At 38.2% G+C, this 18,540-nt stretch overlaps 1 protein-coding gene across 8 annotated transcripts in view; it reads right to left on the reverse strand.

Moving 5' to 3' along the window:
* TRAPPC9 (trafficking protein particle complex subunit 9) overlaps positions 1-18,540 on the reverse strand; it is a 449,867-nt gene that overhangs the window by 235,116 nt on the left and 196,211 nt on the right. For all 8 annotated transcript variants that reach the window (XM_074557536.1, XM_074557497.1, XM_074557522.1 and 5 more), the window contains 2 exons: positions 10,973-11,126; positions 2,184-2,274 (listed from right to left, as the gene is read on the reverse strand). In XM_074557536.1, the coding sequence (XP_074413637.1) occupies positions 2,184-2,274; positions 10,973-11,126 (245 nt within the window). The remainder of the gene's footprint in view (positions 1-2,183; positions 2,275-10,972; positions 11,127-18,540) is intronic.

The following is an 18,540-nucleotide window of genomic DNA, read 5'->3' on the forward strand; positions in this document are numbered from 1 at the left end:
AGAGAGAGTGTGACATTGCCTAAGTGCCTGTACAAGGCACACACCTCCCCTGGCTGTCCCAACATTTCAGCAGCTCCTCATTACTCCCACCCACCAATCAATAATAACAATCTCTTAATTCCTCCTGCATCCCACACATTATTAAAGAAAAAATCCTCCTGTATTGCCAAGGTACAGTCTGGAGGAAGTGCAGGAGCTGCAGGCAGGGTTACCTGCCTACAGCTCCACCAAAGATTTAACTGCTCAATATTCAAAATTATGGTGAACTAAAAGAAGCTAAAATGTCTCCGTTGTCTTTAATTTTGAAGTTTTGCTTTTGTTTCCAAGTAAAATCAGCCATTTAACCAAAAATGTCCTTTTCAATAATCTCAGCAGTAAACTACAGCTTCCAAGTGGACATACTTGGTGTGTTATAAAAATAGATAATATTCATTAGCAGTTTAGGAAAAGCAGTTGGGAAAAATCAAATAAAGAAAGTTAAGTAGACTTCTGCAAAACTGAACTTTCCACTAGGAGATGTAATATAAAAGTGGTAGCAAACCAAGCATTCAATATCCCAAAGGATCTCCCTTTCCCTGCTTTGCTCAGTGTAGAAAATTAAAATGTACAACACCATCAGTCAACAGGCTGTGCTTCAAAAGATTTTGCAGCTATGAAGCAGAGAATATCACAGAGTTTTGGCTGAAAACTCAAGTAACTGGGACTCTTTAAGTGAATTAATCAGCAGCATGAGAAATAACCAACCCCACAGGAGATTTTGTTGTAAATCAGTGTTATGTTCATGGTTTTCAAACAGTGCATCAAAGATCACTATTCAGGCAGGAATGCCAGGCACAATTCTATAATTTAAAAAGCCTCTTTTCCTAAGAAAACAGTGGAATTTGGCACAAAGAGAATTAAAAGGAGCAAACCAAGGGTACAGGGAAAGAAGAAAAACACGTTTTTCATCCTTAAGCTGATGTCTTATGCAGAAGTGCCAAAGGAAGATTTTTCACCACAAAGCCCAGGTTAGAAACCTGCTGATGGTCAAAGCCACTCTGCAGAGCCAGGAAGTGACCACTGAGCTCAGAACACACAAACCACTGACACAAACTCACTGGTTTTACTGGTCCAGGGCAATCATGGCCAAATCCCATCAATCATACTAAAAATGTTACCAAATCTTTGAATCCCCTGAAGAACTGAGGCCAGGTAAGCTTGATTTCAAAGGCAGCTGATTATGGCTAAAGTTGGACATACTTACAACAAACTACATTAAACCATTTTTTATCTTCTTATTTATATACAAAGTGCTCACAGGTTTTAACATATGAGTTGAGGGTGGTCAACACACTTGAAAAAGACCAAAGAATTAAAAGAGTGCACAAATAATGGAATTCGGGGTCATTCCAATTTTAATAATTAACACAGGAAATAGTGATGGATCATTGCTCCTTAAAGTTGCTCCTCACTAGGTCATCAAAGTATTAAAATATGGAGCAGAGAGTTAAATTTGTGTTAAAAGCAAAAGCTTTGGCAACAATTTGCTGATGACCTGGGGACTTGACCTGAAACTTGCAACTCACATGGAAATGTTGGGGATGAAACATCTCATGTTCCAAAGCCTCTGAACAAGCTTTGTTGAGAACCTCAGACAGAAGTTGCATTATTATGACTCTTCAAAATTAAATTAATTCTGTTTTTCATTGTGAGAACATCATTCTAAATGGAAAATTAGGACAAGTAATTCTTCTGTGCTACCCAGAGTAAAAACATTTTCTGCACCTCAAAAGTTAGTAATGCAATTGTCTGGACCTTAATAAGAAATATATCACAAGGACATTACCATTCATATGAAAAAAAATCAGAGAAATTACTTTAAAAACACACACTGTAAGAAAAAGGGGAAGTTTAAGTAGCAGCCACCTCTCATACAAGACAACTAGAACTGAAAATTACAGGAAAAAGTGCACAGTCAGGTTTCCTATTTACTACCAACCAACAGTGGTACTTAAAATAAAACAGATATCAATTCTGCATTTATCTTCAGCTAACTAAAACACCTAAAGGAAAAAAAATTCCTATCAAATTCTTCGCTATCACAGACTGTCAGTAAATGAAAACATTATCATTCTCACGCAGCTGAAAATTACAAGCCAGTAGATTCTTTATAAAAGATCATCAATAAATTTGACAGCACTCACCCCACTGGAGAGGAGCCAACTGCAGATTCTCCAGGACCAGCTGATTCAGAACCCCCTCCACACTTGCCTCCCCTTCACGCTTCAAGGAAGGGTAAATTGGAATTAAGGAAAATTTTGTTCCAGAGAGGAAAAGGGTATGTGATATGCACAACTTTTATTATTGCAAATCAAAAATTCCATCTACAGATTCATTAATATGGTTTATTAACCCATCAATTGACCGACAGTAAAAGTAGAGCAGTTGATATCTTCTGAAAATTAAAATTTAATTCCACTGAGGATGGTTAAAGCAAAGGTAAAATATACCTGAACCATAATAAAACACAAGGGTAAAAAAGTCTGGGAGCTGCAAAAATGCAAAATCTTCAAGTATGTGGTGCAGGATGAGAATTCAGAAGGATAAATGAGGAACAATCTGAAAACAAAGAGGTTAAAATTTGATAGGGCAATAGAAAACAGAACAAATGTCTGCTAGGACAGCCCTGGCTGCAGCCTTGGTGCCAGTTCCATGGGATGTTGGCCAGTGACAGTGCCATTACTGAGGGCAAACATCACACCAGAACCATGGGCACAGAACTTGCAAGCTTCCCTTTCCACCCTGCATGAGCTCAGAAACAGGCCCAGACTGAAAAGAAAACAGATTAGGAAATTGTTCTTACTCTTAAAGACAGCACAGCACTGAAATAAACTGCTGTGGACAGAAGAATCTCTTTTGAAAGGGCTTCAAAACAGGTTACACAAGTGCTAAAATAAAAGAATAGACAATATCCAATGTCATGCAAAGCCAGTATCATCCACTTAAACAAATTAATAATAATTTTGTGTGATGAGTCAATCAAGATAACATTTATTTGTAACAGGAAGAGTGCTGGATTCCTTTTTTCTAATTCCCTGACTGCAGAAAGGCACTGGATTCACAAGGCTTGGAAGCACATGCAGATGTCAGCACCATCCTGTATCCAGGCATGAGTCCCACCATAATTAAGGAATAAGCTCCTGGTGAGATTCATCAAGATTTCACCCCACTACTCCAAAAGTAGAACCCTGGAACCCTGGTGCTCAAAAATACATCAAAAAATAAAAGACTATGTGAGCTTTTATTAACAGCTTCTCAATGTGATCAGTCCCTTTTCTGTAAACCCTGGAGATGGACACACAGCATCTGACTGCTGAAATAAAGATTCACCTGTGGCAGTTAAAAGAAAATTAACAAGCACTGTAGATAACCAATTTCTACCACAGTACATATTCTTGCAGGGTCTCCAGGAGATTTAAAGAAAAGTCTTGAAGCTCAGAACAACACAAATCTAACAGTGATTGAGACTCAAGAGCTCAGAGATGATAGAAGTGGAAAATCAATACCAAGTACAGGATTATTGCCATTATTTTTTAAAAATATTCTCATTATGCCCTGAAATATGTCATAAATAGCACCTCATTTTTTTCTCCTAAAGAGACACAAATAAAGAATTCACAAATCCCAAAGAGTCTGAAAGCTGTAAACACCATTAAAGAAAAGCATCTATTTGGAAAACTGAAGGCAGCAGAATATCACCTTAGAATAGTGCTGCTGCAGAAAAATGAGACTCAGAACACCAGCACAACTCAATAATTTCCATAAAACACACTAGAGGGTAGAGAATAATTTGAATTACTTCACAGATACAGCAGATAAATAATTCTGTTATCACATCTTTAATCTAAGGACTGTAAGTGAGAGAAAACACTAATAAAAAGGCAGTATTTAAAAGATGCTTTAAAACAGAGTGGCTGCCATTAACTGTAACATTAAACTAACTTTAATGTAATTTACTTACAACAGACTTGCAGTGGTGCCTGGAATATCACAAATTTTCACTGTTTAGAGCTTCATGGGAAGCTTAATGTCTCAACTAACACTATAAAATTATAATAAAACAGGTGATTCTCCCTTCTTTATTGTTGGTAAATGCTACCAAAGCAGATCCATGTATTCAGAGGTAGAATATTCCTCCTGGAACACAAAACCACAGGAGGCACATCTGGGGTGCTGTGTCCATTCAGGGCTCCTCAGGACAGCAGAGATGTGGAGCTCCTGGAGCAGGACAAGAAAATGAAAGGACTGGAGCATCTCTCTTGCAGGGAAAGGCTGAGGGAGCTGGGGCTGTTCAGCCTTAAAAAGAGAAACTGAGAGGGGCCCTAATCCCTGTCAGTGTCTGCAGGGAGGGCTCAGAGCAGGGCCCAGGCTCTGCTCAGTGTGCCCAGCAATGAGACAAGAGGAACAGGCAGGGACTGATCCCAGAAGTTCCACCTGGACATCAGGAATGATTTCTTCCCTGTGCAGTGACCAGATTGCCCAGAGAGGGTGTGGAGTCTCCCTCTCTGGGGTTATTCCAGCACTGTCCGCACACAATCCTGAGCCTGTGCTCTGGGATGGCCCTGCTGGAGCAGGGAGGTGGCACCAGGTGACCCCACTTTGGTCCAGCCTGAACTATCCTCCAATACTATTGGACGTTTTCTGGTCACACATTTCAGAAAAAAAAGTCAGAAATCAAACTGAATGGTTCTTTGGAAAAGCTAAAAAAAAGCTTTAAAAAACCCCAAAAACAAACCCCAAACCAAAAAAAATGTGGAGGGCAACAAAAACAACAACAAAAATAAAACAACAACAGCAACAAACAACAAAAAGAGAAAAGCGCCAGAAAAACTCACAAACTGATTAACACAGAAAATAAATATGTAATAACCCAAAAGCGGTTTAAGCTTTCACGGCCCAAATTTTCAGATAAATAAATTTCCACCAAGCTCATTTTTAGCACACTGCTTATTGTCATCTAGTGGCAAAATGAATTCTATAGACAAGAAATAGCTCAGTGAGTATTCTTGTAGATTAATCTGGAGGTTCAGGGTCTTATTTGTTTATTTTTCAAACAAATTGATGTATTAGTTTATCTTAGATACATGGCTATGGATTGTAGAACTCATGAGAAATTTTAATTTTCACAATTCTATGTGAAAGAAAAATGCAGCATTTAAATGGTTAGGCCATGCATAGATTATTTGACTCATGAAATAAATTGAATTTGCCTAATGAGGTCACTGAATGAAGCAGCAGAAAGGAGACTGTGGGCAAAGGAGAGAAAGTTGAGGTTGAGATGCAACCAAAGAAGTGGACTTAAAACAGAAAGGAATAAACACATAAAGGAATTATGTGTTCACATGAACCTACAGAGGGACCTGGATCATGGAATTCCATCTCACTGATCTTTCTCCTAACTGTATTGTCAGGCAATCACACAAAATCGGTCATTATAGGACAAATACAAAACTGAAAATTGCAACAAACTCATTGCCTGGGAGACGAAAAGCAACCAAAATATGCCATAAGAAAATATAAAAGGAACAAGGGAGAAAAGCTTAACTCCAGAGTTTGCCTAAGACAAAGCCTTGAGAAGTCAATGAAAGCAAAGGAGTTGAACAGGGTTGCCAAGATACCCTTTTATTCTTAGCTCAAAGTCAAAGCTGATAAAAGGCACAAGTGTAAGATCCAGGATTTAAAATTCATTGAAAAAGACTGCCCAGATAAACACGAGTGCAGGCTGCCAAGGTGAAGTCTGACCTTGCAGAATTTATCTACTTAACCAAATCTCCACACATTTTGCTGAGGACTCACTGCCATCACAAACCTGCTCTTCTGTTGGAGCCACATTGCTGACCCAGGCCTCCTTTCCTAAAGTTAAATCTTTGTTATTAACAACACAGGAATCTGCCAGGATTTAAAAAGTTGACTTCCAGCTTCCAGCACAACAGTTCATATTTAACAGCTCAAGATATTTTCATCTGCACAATCAAATCAGCCCCAGTGGGGGCCTCAGAGCTAACAAACACACAACCACCAGATGCTGTTAAAAAAAAAAAAAACAACAAACCTAAAAACCTAATTTTTCACTGCTGACACCCTTATTTCACGTTTCTGTGGCAACAGATTGAATATGATATAAACGGTTTCATACCAAAAACCTAAATGACATTCAAATGAACCAGTTATTTCCCCAGGGAAAACTTGGGTCTTTTACACTCTCTGGATTGCCTCATGTGTAGCTGGGTACTCACAATTGGAACACAGTCTGTTACCTAAAAACTACTGCTTAAAAAGACAATTGGTTTTAAAAAATGGCTCCTACCTGGAAGTTACTCATGTTTTTTCTCCCTACAGCACTCCACATCTTGCATCCTAAAAGAAATTATTTTCAATACATATGTCCTTTGCAAATAAATGCAGGTGGGAGAATGCACATAATCATAAAAAATGGCAAATGTTCCCAAATAAGAATTATACTAATTAAAAATAAATCTGCATGAATTGCACATTTTACTGACAGCAGTTGCTTTATTCATATTTTAAGCTTTCTGCTTGATTATTATTGTGGAATTTTAATATTAGAACTAATTAGAAGCAGTTATTTAGGGTCTTAAATAATAGTTATTTTTGCAAACAATAAGAAGCAGCATAGAAATTTAAAGAAACCTTTACTGATGCACAGAAGTTCCACAAGATGTAATACTCTCATAGCTGATGATTCATATTTATGATCAAGATAAAGTCATCAAAAGTGGAATAGACACAGAAAAGTGAATTTCAATAAGAGTTATAAGTAATTTGCTGTGAAGCAAATGAGATGACTCAAGGTTCTGTCTGATAGATAATAATTTCAAAATCCTGATTGGCTGCTTCCATGATGAAATACAAAAACATTCAGAATTTTCATGTATTTGGAAAAGATGGCAGTGTTCACAAACTTAACAAATGAGTGGAATTTATGAAGATCATTGAGATGAAATTACAAGAAGTTCCAAGTGCCACCCTAGAAGAAATCAACAAATCTATAAATGAAAGTTGGGAATAATAATTCAGTCAGTTATGCTGGACCACATGCAAAAAAAAAAAAAAATCTATCCAACAATAGAATTAAAGAATAGTTCTCAGAGAAAACATCACCTCTGAAAGCTGGAAGGTCCAATTTTATTCTGTGAGAAATCTCACCTGCAGTATTGCCTCCAGCTTTGGATCCCACATATTGAGAAAAATAGACCTGCAGTGCAGGACAAAATCAGCAATATGACTGAAAGAAAATGTGCTTTGAAAGAAATTTTGGCAATTAGGTTTAAATATGGGAAAAAACCTGAGGAAGGGGCACAAAATACAATTCCAAAAATGTAAGAGAACATTGCAAATAGGACAGACTTCCTATACATCACAGATATTAAAGATGAAGTAAGAAAAAAAAAACTCTAACTATTACAAAAGTTAAATATGGAACATGATATTTAAGGTGGCACTGGAAGTCTGTCTCACTTTTTGAAAGGCTGTTAGGGCCAGGTTTAGAATATTTTCAAGAAAATGACCCCAAAATGTTATAGTCTCATTTCACTGAAATAGCAATTCCTTCACAGTACATTAGAAAATTTCTCTGGCTGCAATCAGACCTGGGGATAGCAGAAGATGGATGAAGGAAAGAGTTTGGTTTTCAGAAGTCATTCTCTGACCCAGCCCTCTGCCCAGCTGCACAAATCACAGAATAATTTATATTGAAAGGCAATTCCAGTCACTGTCCAGCCCTGTGCTCAAAGCATGGAAAATACTGAAATTGCACCAGGCTGTTCAGGGCATTGTCCAGAATTTTTTAACATCTTCAAAGACAGCAATTTACAGCACTTTTGGACAACCTGTTCCAGTACCTGAGTAGCCTCATTGTGAAAAGGAATTTTCCTACTGCCTAACTGGAATTTAGCAGTCTCCTCATGACACACCTTGCTCCAAGGGTCAGGTGAACTTTGTTGATTGCTGAAACTCCCAGGCTTTGAGGAGGCTGCTCCTGGAGGCCCAGAAATTTCACTGGGAACAGATCCAGCATCCATTCCAACCCTTCCTTCCCCAAATTCTCCTCTGCTCAAGTCCAGAGTCATTATCCTGCCATGTGCCTTCCTCACATCCATCAGGATATTGAGCTCCATCATCTCAGGACAGCTGCAGCCAAACTTCAAACACTCCAGCTGGATCATTTGTGCTGGGAGCAGATCTCACACACAGCATCTACCAAATCAAACCATCCAACACCTGTACACAAAAACTACCCTGAAAGTATTTCAGAAATAAGCTCCCCTGCAACTGGAAGACTTCTTCCAGTCCTTAAAGAAAAGTTCATCCAGCTTTGCTTCTGGTTTAGGTGGTCTATAATAAATACACATCATCTCACTCTGTTGGACAATTCTGTACTTGGTCAAAAAGCTTTCAACTGTCTCACCCCTCCTTTCCTAATAATTCCCTGTGCACACTCTAATTTCTCCTCCAGATGCTTTTGCAATGGTACGAGCATCTGCCATGGGCCCTGGGGTCACACCTCAGGGTAGATATTGTGACATTAACTCACCCCAGCCCATCCCCTTCCCATACCATGCACACAATCAGGACTGAAAAGTTATCTGGGGAGCTCTGAGTTATCTGAGCAGTTGTTATCTGATTAGAAAAGTTATCTGGGGAGCTCTAAGTAGTTCAGAGATGATGGATAACAAAGGGATCACTTGGTATTACCATTCAAGAGACCTGCAAAAATGCCTCCTCTAGTAGGAAATATCAGTAATTCTGCCCCTTTGTCATTTAGCAAATACTTTTCCTCTCTTGGCTGCACTGAGTCTGACTCCTGAAGAAAAACAAGGCTAAAGCAGCTGAACTATCCATCCATTTCCCTGCCTGTCTGTCCATCAGTATAAACTCTCCTGGCCTGTGTCCAATTACTCTGATGGGAGAAAAATACCTCAGAAAACAAGTTTCTTACACTTAGCAGAATGGAGAGTAGAATATTTTTTTTATTGACTGGTTCACATCTAAATATTGCTGCAAGAAATAAAAGGATGAAGCCAGAGATGTTCAGGTAGAACATAAGGAAGAATTTCTTTATGGAAAGGGTTGTCAGGTATTGGAGGGACTGCCCAAGGAGGTGGTGGGGTCACCATCCCTGGAGGTGTTCAAGAAAGGACTCAGTGTGGTGGCACTCAAGTTGGTGGTATTTGGTTCAAGTTTGGACTTGATGATTTTGGAGGTATTTTGGTAACTTTTCCAACATTAATGATTCAACAATGCTATGGGAAAGACTAACTCTAGCTGGGACATGACACCTGGAAAAGAATATATACACATTTCTTCAAGGATTTTCAAGCACATGTGAAACTTGTTGCCCTTCATTAATTAGATGAGTTTTAGTTCCTGGAACAGACAGAAAAATCAAAACAAGTATTAAAAATACAGAAATTAATAATTGCACTGAATTTAACACACAGAACCCACACAGTTCTACTGGTGTCTAAGGTACTGACCAAAACTGGGATCAAAACAGGGGTTAAATCCAGAGCACAGAATGGATGTAAACAGTGTTGCCCAGCAACTAGAATGAGTGAGGATGAATTTTTACACCTTGACAAAATGATTACCACTGTGGACTCGATTCCAGTGTAAGAATTCATCTGTGCTATCACAGAATATTTATATCTTCCCATAACACAGACATTTTCTAAGTGAGTTCTGGTTAAATATTGACATTTTTTGCATAAAAGGAGCTCTCTGAAATGTTGCTTGGGGTGTCTGGACTAAACCAGGCATTAGGAATCTCATTTATGTCTCAAACCTTGCCTTTGACAAATCCTGATCTGATTTAATCATCACAGAATGGTTAAGGTTGGAAGGAACCACTGGAGGTCACCTTGTCCACCTGCTGTTCAAGCAGGATCCCCAGAGCAAAGGGCTTGAAAATCTCCAGGGAAGGAGAATCCAGAATCTCCCTGGGCAATCTGTGCCAGTGCTCAGCCACCCTCACAGTACAGAAGCTCTTCCTCACAATAATTAGTAATGAAACATCATTTCAGATTACTGGATTAAAGTATAATTAAAATTACAAACAGATCAAGCATGATTTGATTGCCATTCTTCTCTCATCTTCTGCCACCCCCTATCATGTGAATTCGAGGATGATCTGAAAAATATAAATCACCAGGGAAATGCTGAGTACCATCACATGGCTTGGGGGACTGTTTACTGTACAGAATGTTTCCTGAAGAAAATCATGAGAAAGTGTATTTTTGACAAGCCAAGGACAAGATTTTTTTATAGAAATCACGAAATTTATAGCAACACCATTGGTTTATTTTAACTCTAAACTGAATGCAATTTCTTATTAATAATCATAAGGCAATATTTTACTGCTTTTAGAATTATTGTGGGGATTTTATGCTTAGAATGACTAAGTCATCACACAAGTCCTGTCTAAGCCTTAAAAAGCTACCTAAGATTAGATACACTACTAAATCTATAGAGAGGACTTGGAAATAAATTATTCTAATATGTTCTAATTTACCCAAATTTAATTAAATATATGCAAACTCTCTAAATCCAGCTTCATTAATTTCTTCATGATTCAGTTACTCGATGTGGGGGAGAACAGAAAAATTTGACCCCATGAATCTACTACTCAGCAATCCTAACTACACTTCTTCAGTTCTCTTAAAGCTGGGAAAAACACACAGGATTTATGACATGCCCAGTGACTCAGAAAAAGCCATTATAGGATGACCCAAGCATTGCCTAAATAATATACAGCACAATTAACCTTAAACAGTCTATAATTATGATAAGCTTCACAGTTCTAATTACTTTTCTTTTCAGTAACACTGCCACGAAGTGAGTTGAATTATAAAATAAAATGTATCAGAGGGCATCTATTTATATACTTTTAAAGCAAGCATTTATGAAAGGATATAATTTTCCAGCAAATATCCAGCTTGCTGTTAATCTCCAGGCCTCTTGCTTGCTGCCTCTCTTCTTCCAGCTGCTTTGCATTCGCCGACTGTGCTCCATCAGTTGGGGATTCTGGGAAGCTCTCAAAATTGAACTTGTCCACTTGGATAGCCATTCTGTAGCAAAGGCAAAGAAAGAAAAAAGCCAACAACATCATTCTTGCTGATATTAGTTCTGGAGAAACTGCAGACCACTGAACACAGGCACTACAATATCAATATATTGGTTCCAGTGGCAGCCAGTCTGTAATTAATGACACAGAAACCATTTCGTTTATGCTACTGAAAACGGAAGTCTAAGCCTGTTGATGGTAAAAATGTTTTACAAATCATCAATCAACATCTTAATGACTTTGTGAGAGGTGCACAAGACATTTATTTTGCAGTTGCAAGCAGATGACCTCATTGTGGTTCTGCAGAGGTTCACCTGCCCCCACTCTTGGTAGGTGAAATCTCCTGGTGTGCTCAAGACTTGCTGAAAAAAACAAGACTGGGCCAAAAGCTGAAGAATATTCTATGTAAAGTTGTTTTTTTAATACCAACCCATACAAAAGGGAAGCAGAATATTATGTATCAAAGAGTCTCCTGAAGTGAATTGTAACACGTTGGAGAGACCATTGGTTTCACAAGGCACATTCCCCACTTTTCCTGGCAAAACTCAGGAAGCAAAAACAAAATATAACAGAAGCAGGGCCTTAATGTGGCCCTTGGACACTTCTCTCCTGCCTTGTGCATCTTCATGAATTACAGACCATATTAATTTCAGTATCACAGTAAAATTCATTGGTAGCAAATGGTTAAATAATTGCTTTATTAAATGTACGGTAAGGCAGAAAAGGTAATCAAATTAAATATAGTACACTATAATGCATACTAAATACTGATATGTTAAATTAGAATCACTAATCTAATAGAAAAGGGAATTTAGACCAGCTCACATCACATGAAATGTGGTTATGGAAGATCTAATATACTGTGCTGCCAAAACAGCTTTAATTTCCTGAATTGTCTGAAATAGAAAAATAATTAGGGAAGAATTAAAATATATTGCTCTTGAGATGACTTTGCACTTAAGGAGACCAAGCAACAGCTTTGAAAACCATTCAGGATGAAATGCAACTGCAAAGTGAGAAGCTGGGAAGGGCATTTCACAAAACACAGGATTACTATTATCCTTTTATCTATTTCTCCATAAAAGAGGGAAACATATTCCATGAATATTGCCAAAAGGAAAACACCAGCAACAAATGTCAACAAGAAAGAGCTTTGAAATCTCCCCAGACCAGAAAATATTTGCTATAATTCTCATTAATTCACAAAAATCTTGACCCCAAAAGAAAGTGGGTGAAAATAGATGGCAATTACAAGGAAGTATCTAGAGCTTGTGAAGTTTGCAGTGGGAAGGTGAATTCAAATAAGCTTTATCAACACTGAGCAAAAACTCACATCTCAGGAGAAGCTTCTGAAGTTCCCCCTTCACCCTTCTAGTGGAAGGTGTCCATGCCCACGGAAGAGGGGTGGAACTAAATGTCCTTTAAGGTCCCTTCCACCCCAAAGCATTCCATGATTTTATGACAGAAAAAGTTCAAATACAGCATTCAGGCAAAGGTTTCTATAAGCTCCCACTTGTGCAGCCTGCATCTTTGCTGATCCTCACATCCCAAAGGCAGAGGATTTAATCTGCTCCTCTCTAAGGGGGGTTTTGTTTTGGCTATTTTTAATGCAGCAAGAGATCATTAGAAGTTCTTCATTTGCATGCAGAACCCATCAAGTGCTGGGCATATTCAAAAGCTAAAGATGAGTTATAAAAGTGGATCACAGTAACTGCCAGAATCAAGCCAGAAATAAAGACTATAATGAGAAACACCCAGATACCATCTGAAGAGTGGATTCTGAAAAAAAAATTACCAGGCCTGAAACTATGACTAACAACATCAATTCTTACTGGCAGTGAAGTATGATTTGATTCTGCAATGGCAGGATGGATTTCCTGGATTTTGCACAGGCAATGCACAGGGACAACACAACTGGAATATTTTGAATTTCAGTCTTTGTTTCCGAGATCACCCCACCCCTCTGTGGTACATGAGCAGATGCAAACCAGTACTTGATTTCTATGATATACACAGTAATGCTGATATTCTCACAGAAATATAGATTCATCTATCCATATTTTAACAAATTACCTTTGCTTCTGGACAGTCAGGAGTATTTAGAATTCATCTCTGAAGGGACCAGGAAAACAGCTCCCATCTAATTAATGTTAAACTTTTCTAAGTGATTGCTATCTGAGAAATATATTCCTACCTAACAATATTCAATATGCAACTGCAGCATTCAGATAGCACCCCTCTGTTGAAGGATCATTGCTGTCATTATGGGCAGTATAGTGATTTTTGTCTGGAAATTAAATATGCATGTAAGCACTCTGTACCCCAACAGCCTCCAATAAATCCACATCAGCTTTAGGAACACAGCCTAGACTGCTCTTAACTCTCCATTGTGCATTTCTGCTGGAAGTAACTTTTATTAAGCTCTGAGTTGTGGAAAACGTTAGTGAACAGGGCTCTCAGTACTCAGAGATTCTACTAAGTTTTCAAATCCTCTAACTATGTTTTTATTTATAATGTTTATACTGTATTTAGCACAGTAGCACCTCATGTCACATGAGAAGCTACAAAAACACCCCCAGTGACACACTTGCCAGCTAGAAAGTGAAGAGTCTAAGTAAAAGAGAATTACAGAGAGAAAAATATCCCACAAAACAGTACTATGAACACAGCCCTAGGTAGGATATATGAAAGCAATAAAGAGAGATAAAATAAAATGTTTCAAGACTATAATTCCTCTCAAAGCAAAGCACAACAGAATAAAATCCTTGCTCTTTTTCTTAAAGGTATCTGCCTTTTATCATGTGTATTCTGTGCTAAAAATATTAATTTTAAGTTTTGTCTCTGCATTTTTTATCTGTAATGTTGCTTCAGTATTTTTTCCTCAGCCTATGGAACATGTAGTACATGGGAAAGCTTTGCACAAGAATCAAAACAAAATATAAATACCATAACCTAAATCAGTCATTCATTCTGAAAAATGTACCCCTACTCAAACCCAGCTTCTTCACTTTCTTTTTAAATACCAAGATTTCTCCCATCTCAAGAGATGCATTTCACCAGGGAGGTGTTAACAAGTGGACAAACAATTCCCAGAACCAGCTGATGGAATGAGAAAATGGATAAGCTGGACAATGATTTACAACCACCAGCTGAAAAAAGGATCTTTTTCAGCTTTTAAGTGATCTCCAGAGATCACATGGACCTCACCCTGAGGAAGGGGAGGGCAGTGAAAGGCAGATTTTTGAACATCACCAAATTTGTCACTGGGCTGAGCAGCAGAATAATGAGACTGAAATGTGTTTTAGCCAAAGAAATAATTCTCTGCTGTCTTCTGCAGTTACTTTGTGACTTGTTTCCTGTCAAGAGTTCCCTGCATCTCTCCCCAAATTTGTCCTTGCTTGTTGTGATATACAAGAATCTATGGATCTATAAAGAAAAAGGTAAAAATAGACAAATCAGTCTGAAACAGGCATTCAATTTGTTGCAAGCAGCCAGAATAATGACAGCTCACATTGTGCAAGGGCACCTGTTCCTTGCCCTTCACAGTAATTACATATCAGGGAAAACAGAGAAGATCTTAAAACTCAAAAGTTCAGAAATAAACTTGTTCCAGGAAAAGGGACTAGAATTCCATTTTAACTTCTTTGCCTCATGGGGAGCTATCCAAATTTCCTACTAGATGAGTTTTCAATAAATGATGAGATATTTGTATAAAAACACTGCATTATGCAAAAAAAGAAAAAAAATTAAATATCCAATCCTGCAAAGGCAAAACAGGTTTTGTTTCTCTCTGGCCAAACTTGTCTGAGCAGGAGGAGGAATAAAGCAACAACAGTTTTCATGAATAATGAAACAACCATGTTTTGAAACTACTGGGTTTTGTCACGAAAGCAGCCCAAGCCTTTGTGACAGCTCCTCAGACAACTGAGCATCGATACAGGGATGCAAATTATTCAAATAGAAATGAAAAGGATGGAGAGGAGAAGGTCAGCTCATTGGCAATGCTGATGATGTGTCTGCACGGTCTCATCTCACGTCACCTGTCAGGATGGCTTACAGGGAAACAAGTGACAAACCTCCTGATGGCACAGCCAACATCTCAGTGACAGTCACCTAAAGTCCCATTAAAGTCACAGTGCAGAGCTGCTAAAGGCACTGGACAGCTCATTTCACCTCTTCTCAGAAAAAGAGCTGCAACTTTACTGGAAATCTTACCCTTCCCTGACAACAAAACGCTCAGCAGAAAGGATTTGCAGGCAGGAAAACAAAACTTCCTGAAAATGACATCAGGACTGCTCCTGAGCCAGGGGCTTCCAAATCCCCCTTTCCCAAAGCAGTGCCACCTAAAACCAAGCAGCACTGACAGCTTCACAGAAATGGCAACTGGAAATAAAAAATCATAGGTGAAAAACTGAGTATGGAGCATCACTGCAAACTCCTCCCATCCACCGGTGATGCACCTCAGATCTTTCCATGTCCTCCTCTGAATCTATAAAGTGAAATTAATAATGGGATACTCTCCAAATAAAACGAGGTTAAGAGCAGGCATGGTATTAAAAGAAAAGCAGCAATCTGGTCAACATAAGTAGATTTCATCTTTCATTAAGTAAATAAAACACTGCTGCTTAGCTTGGAAGAACAGAATATAGAGATAGTCCTTATTTAATTATCCTTAGGAAAAAACAATATAACAGGAACCCAAAAACTCTCCCTCATGGCTAACTACCTATTTAAATACTATCATCCACAGAGGAGTTTGAAAGCTGCTTCCAAAATGAAGCTGACAGAAGGCAGCTGGAGACTTTATTCAATATTTTGTTTACTGTTCATCCTCCTTTCTTATATGAAGTAGGCAGTAGGGACACTATGCCAGACCATGTTACTGCCACTTATGCAGAATGCTTATGTGCATGAAGAGTGCCTGTACACTCAATGATTTAAATTTCAGGAAAACTTGAAGTGATGATGATAGTCTTGTTCTCACATTCAAGAGGGAAAAAAGATGCATTATCCAAGTTTCCTTTTAAAATTTTGCCTGATTCTTTCATTGTGTAATCTCACTTGTAATGTATAACCTGCTGTTTCAGGTGCAAATAATTCCACCCTAAATACAAGTCCTGCAGTTGATACCAAAGTGGATGTGATGCCCCAGTACAGAATAATTTACAGGCAAAGAGGGACCTCAAGAATCAAATTTCTTGTGAGGTGAACACATATGTATAATTGGTTGGAAATAATAATGTAAAGTAATGCAAATTAACATATTCCTTGTGTTTATCTGTTATTACTTCACAGATTTAGAAGAACAATCTGCATTTCATTCACTACTATAAAATACAACTGTAAAATTCAGCAGCTCAAGTGACCCACAAGTAATGGTCTCTCCTCCTGGCCTAAAACTAACTGCAGAAAGAAAAATTATGGCTTTAATATCTGAACCATGCAGAGCAGAAGATAAGTTTTTCTATTAATCTCAAGAAAGGTCAATTAAATTTAAAAATCTGCATTTAGAACTTAATTATTTATTTAAAATAATTGAAGAGGAGATAAAAGTCAGACTATAGACTGAATATTCAACAGCTTAGACTTATCTGAGTGACAACATTCAAGACAATAAAAAGTTAAACCAGGAAAGAATTGTTCCACTGGATATAATGTAATATTTGAAAATAGAGCAGTGCTAAGAGATAGCTGGCTACATAAATCTTCTGCTTAAATGTGATTATACTATGTGTGCTGGTCATATAGCTTCTTAATTCCTAACTCCAAATCTGAAAATCATAAACTGCAAATGAAGAGGCAGAACAATTAACTTCAACTTGCCTCTTTTTTCACTTAAATAATTTGGACTTCCATGGCAATCACCACGCAGCAAAGCTCTTAGCTACCTAAAGAAATAGGAAATTTAAAATAATAATAATCGTGGTTATAGCCTACTTTCTGAATACACCAATTGCCATAGGGGGCATAAAGACCATTAATCAGTAGCCTTTCATTCTAGGAAATTTGGAAAATTCTAAGTACAGTAATACTCGAAGATTGAGTTAAATATCCTCCCTTTATCACAGCTGAACTGCACAAGAATTTCAAAATTCTCTTTATCCAAAATAATGCCATCTTGTACCTCCTACCTCTCTCTCAGTGGAATACCAATAATCAGAGAAATAAATGTCAAAATATATATGTTCATATTCAGCTGCTCATTTGTGCAATTCATTATTGCCTTCATATGGCAAGAAGTTCAGAAGAAAACATATGCAAACTAAAAACATGGAATTTTGTGCCAGATACAACAAACAAGACCAAAAAACCTCAATTCTACAGTCATCCAATTATCACTCCAGCTGTCTGAATCTCCTCAGGAAAAGACTGAGAAGATTGCCCACCCCAAAATACAAACCGCAAAAATAAAAGGGGGATGGGGTCAGTACTTCTGTTCAAAGCATCTTTACCAGGGAGCCTCAAAAGGAGCCAGGTGCTCACCTGGTGCAAATCTGATTTCCATTCTCACACTGAGCACAGAGGGACAAAACCACCAAATGTCTCTGCTCCTGGAATGGCCCAAAGAAACCAGAAATGCTGGTCATGAATCACCCCTGGATCATTTCCCAGCCTGGGCTCTGTCCTGACCCAGCTCTGGTGGCTTTTGCTGGTCCCAGAGCCCTGCAGGATGATGCAAAGGAGTGGAGCTGAGTGTGTGCAGAGCCCCAGAACACTCAGAGGGGTCTCACGGCACACGATAAACCTGGAGCATCAATTCACTTTTGCCTGTGAGAAAAAAGAAAAATTCCCAAATTCCCAGTGCTCCTCTTTTTAAGGAATGTGACTGTGACATGTGGCACACAGCTGGAATTTTCCTTCAGAGAAGATGCTGAGATCCTACCCAAAAACCAAACTAGGGAGCAAAAACCCCCAGGACAGCCTGTGCATCTGGGAAATTATTCACATGAGAGGAATCCATCTCAGTGACTACTCCAGGGAAAATGCAGAGATACAGAGCTTTACACAACATAAGGAAAATGTAAGTTTCTCACAAAGGAAATTATTCAAAATTTTTTTTTGAAGAATCACAGGATGCATGAATGCTCAGCGTGCAAGAATACACATTTCACCATGGCCTGTCACTTCAAGATACAATTAGACTTTACATTCATAATGAATTATTAATTTACCGTCTACTTGCTTGTCTTCTCTTTTTATACACAAAGGTAACATTTTTCCTTTTCCCAAAGCACTGCAGCAGAAGTTCACCTCAAGATGATTTAGTGTAATAAATAAAAAAATACTTTTTCAAGTCCCTGTTTTCCCACTATAAGCTGTATAATTTTATCACACCTGCAACTTTCACATTTTCTGTTCAGAGCATTCACTCTTTGGTCTCTTGAAGACTCTTTTATTTCAGTCCATTGACTTTAAAA

The sequence above is a fragment of the Zonotrichia albicollis genome, chromosome 1 (genome assembly GCF_047830755.1).
Source record: "Zonotrichia albicollis isolate bZonAlb1 chromosome 1, bZonAlb1.hap1, whole genome shotgun sequence".
Taxonomy (NCBI): Eukaryota; Metazoa; Chordata; class Aves; order Passeriformes; family Passerellidae; genus Zonotrichia; species Zonotrichia albicollis.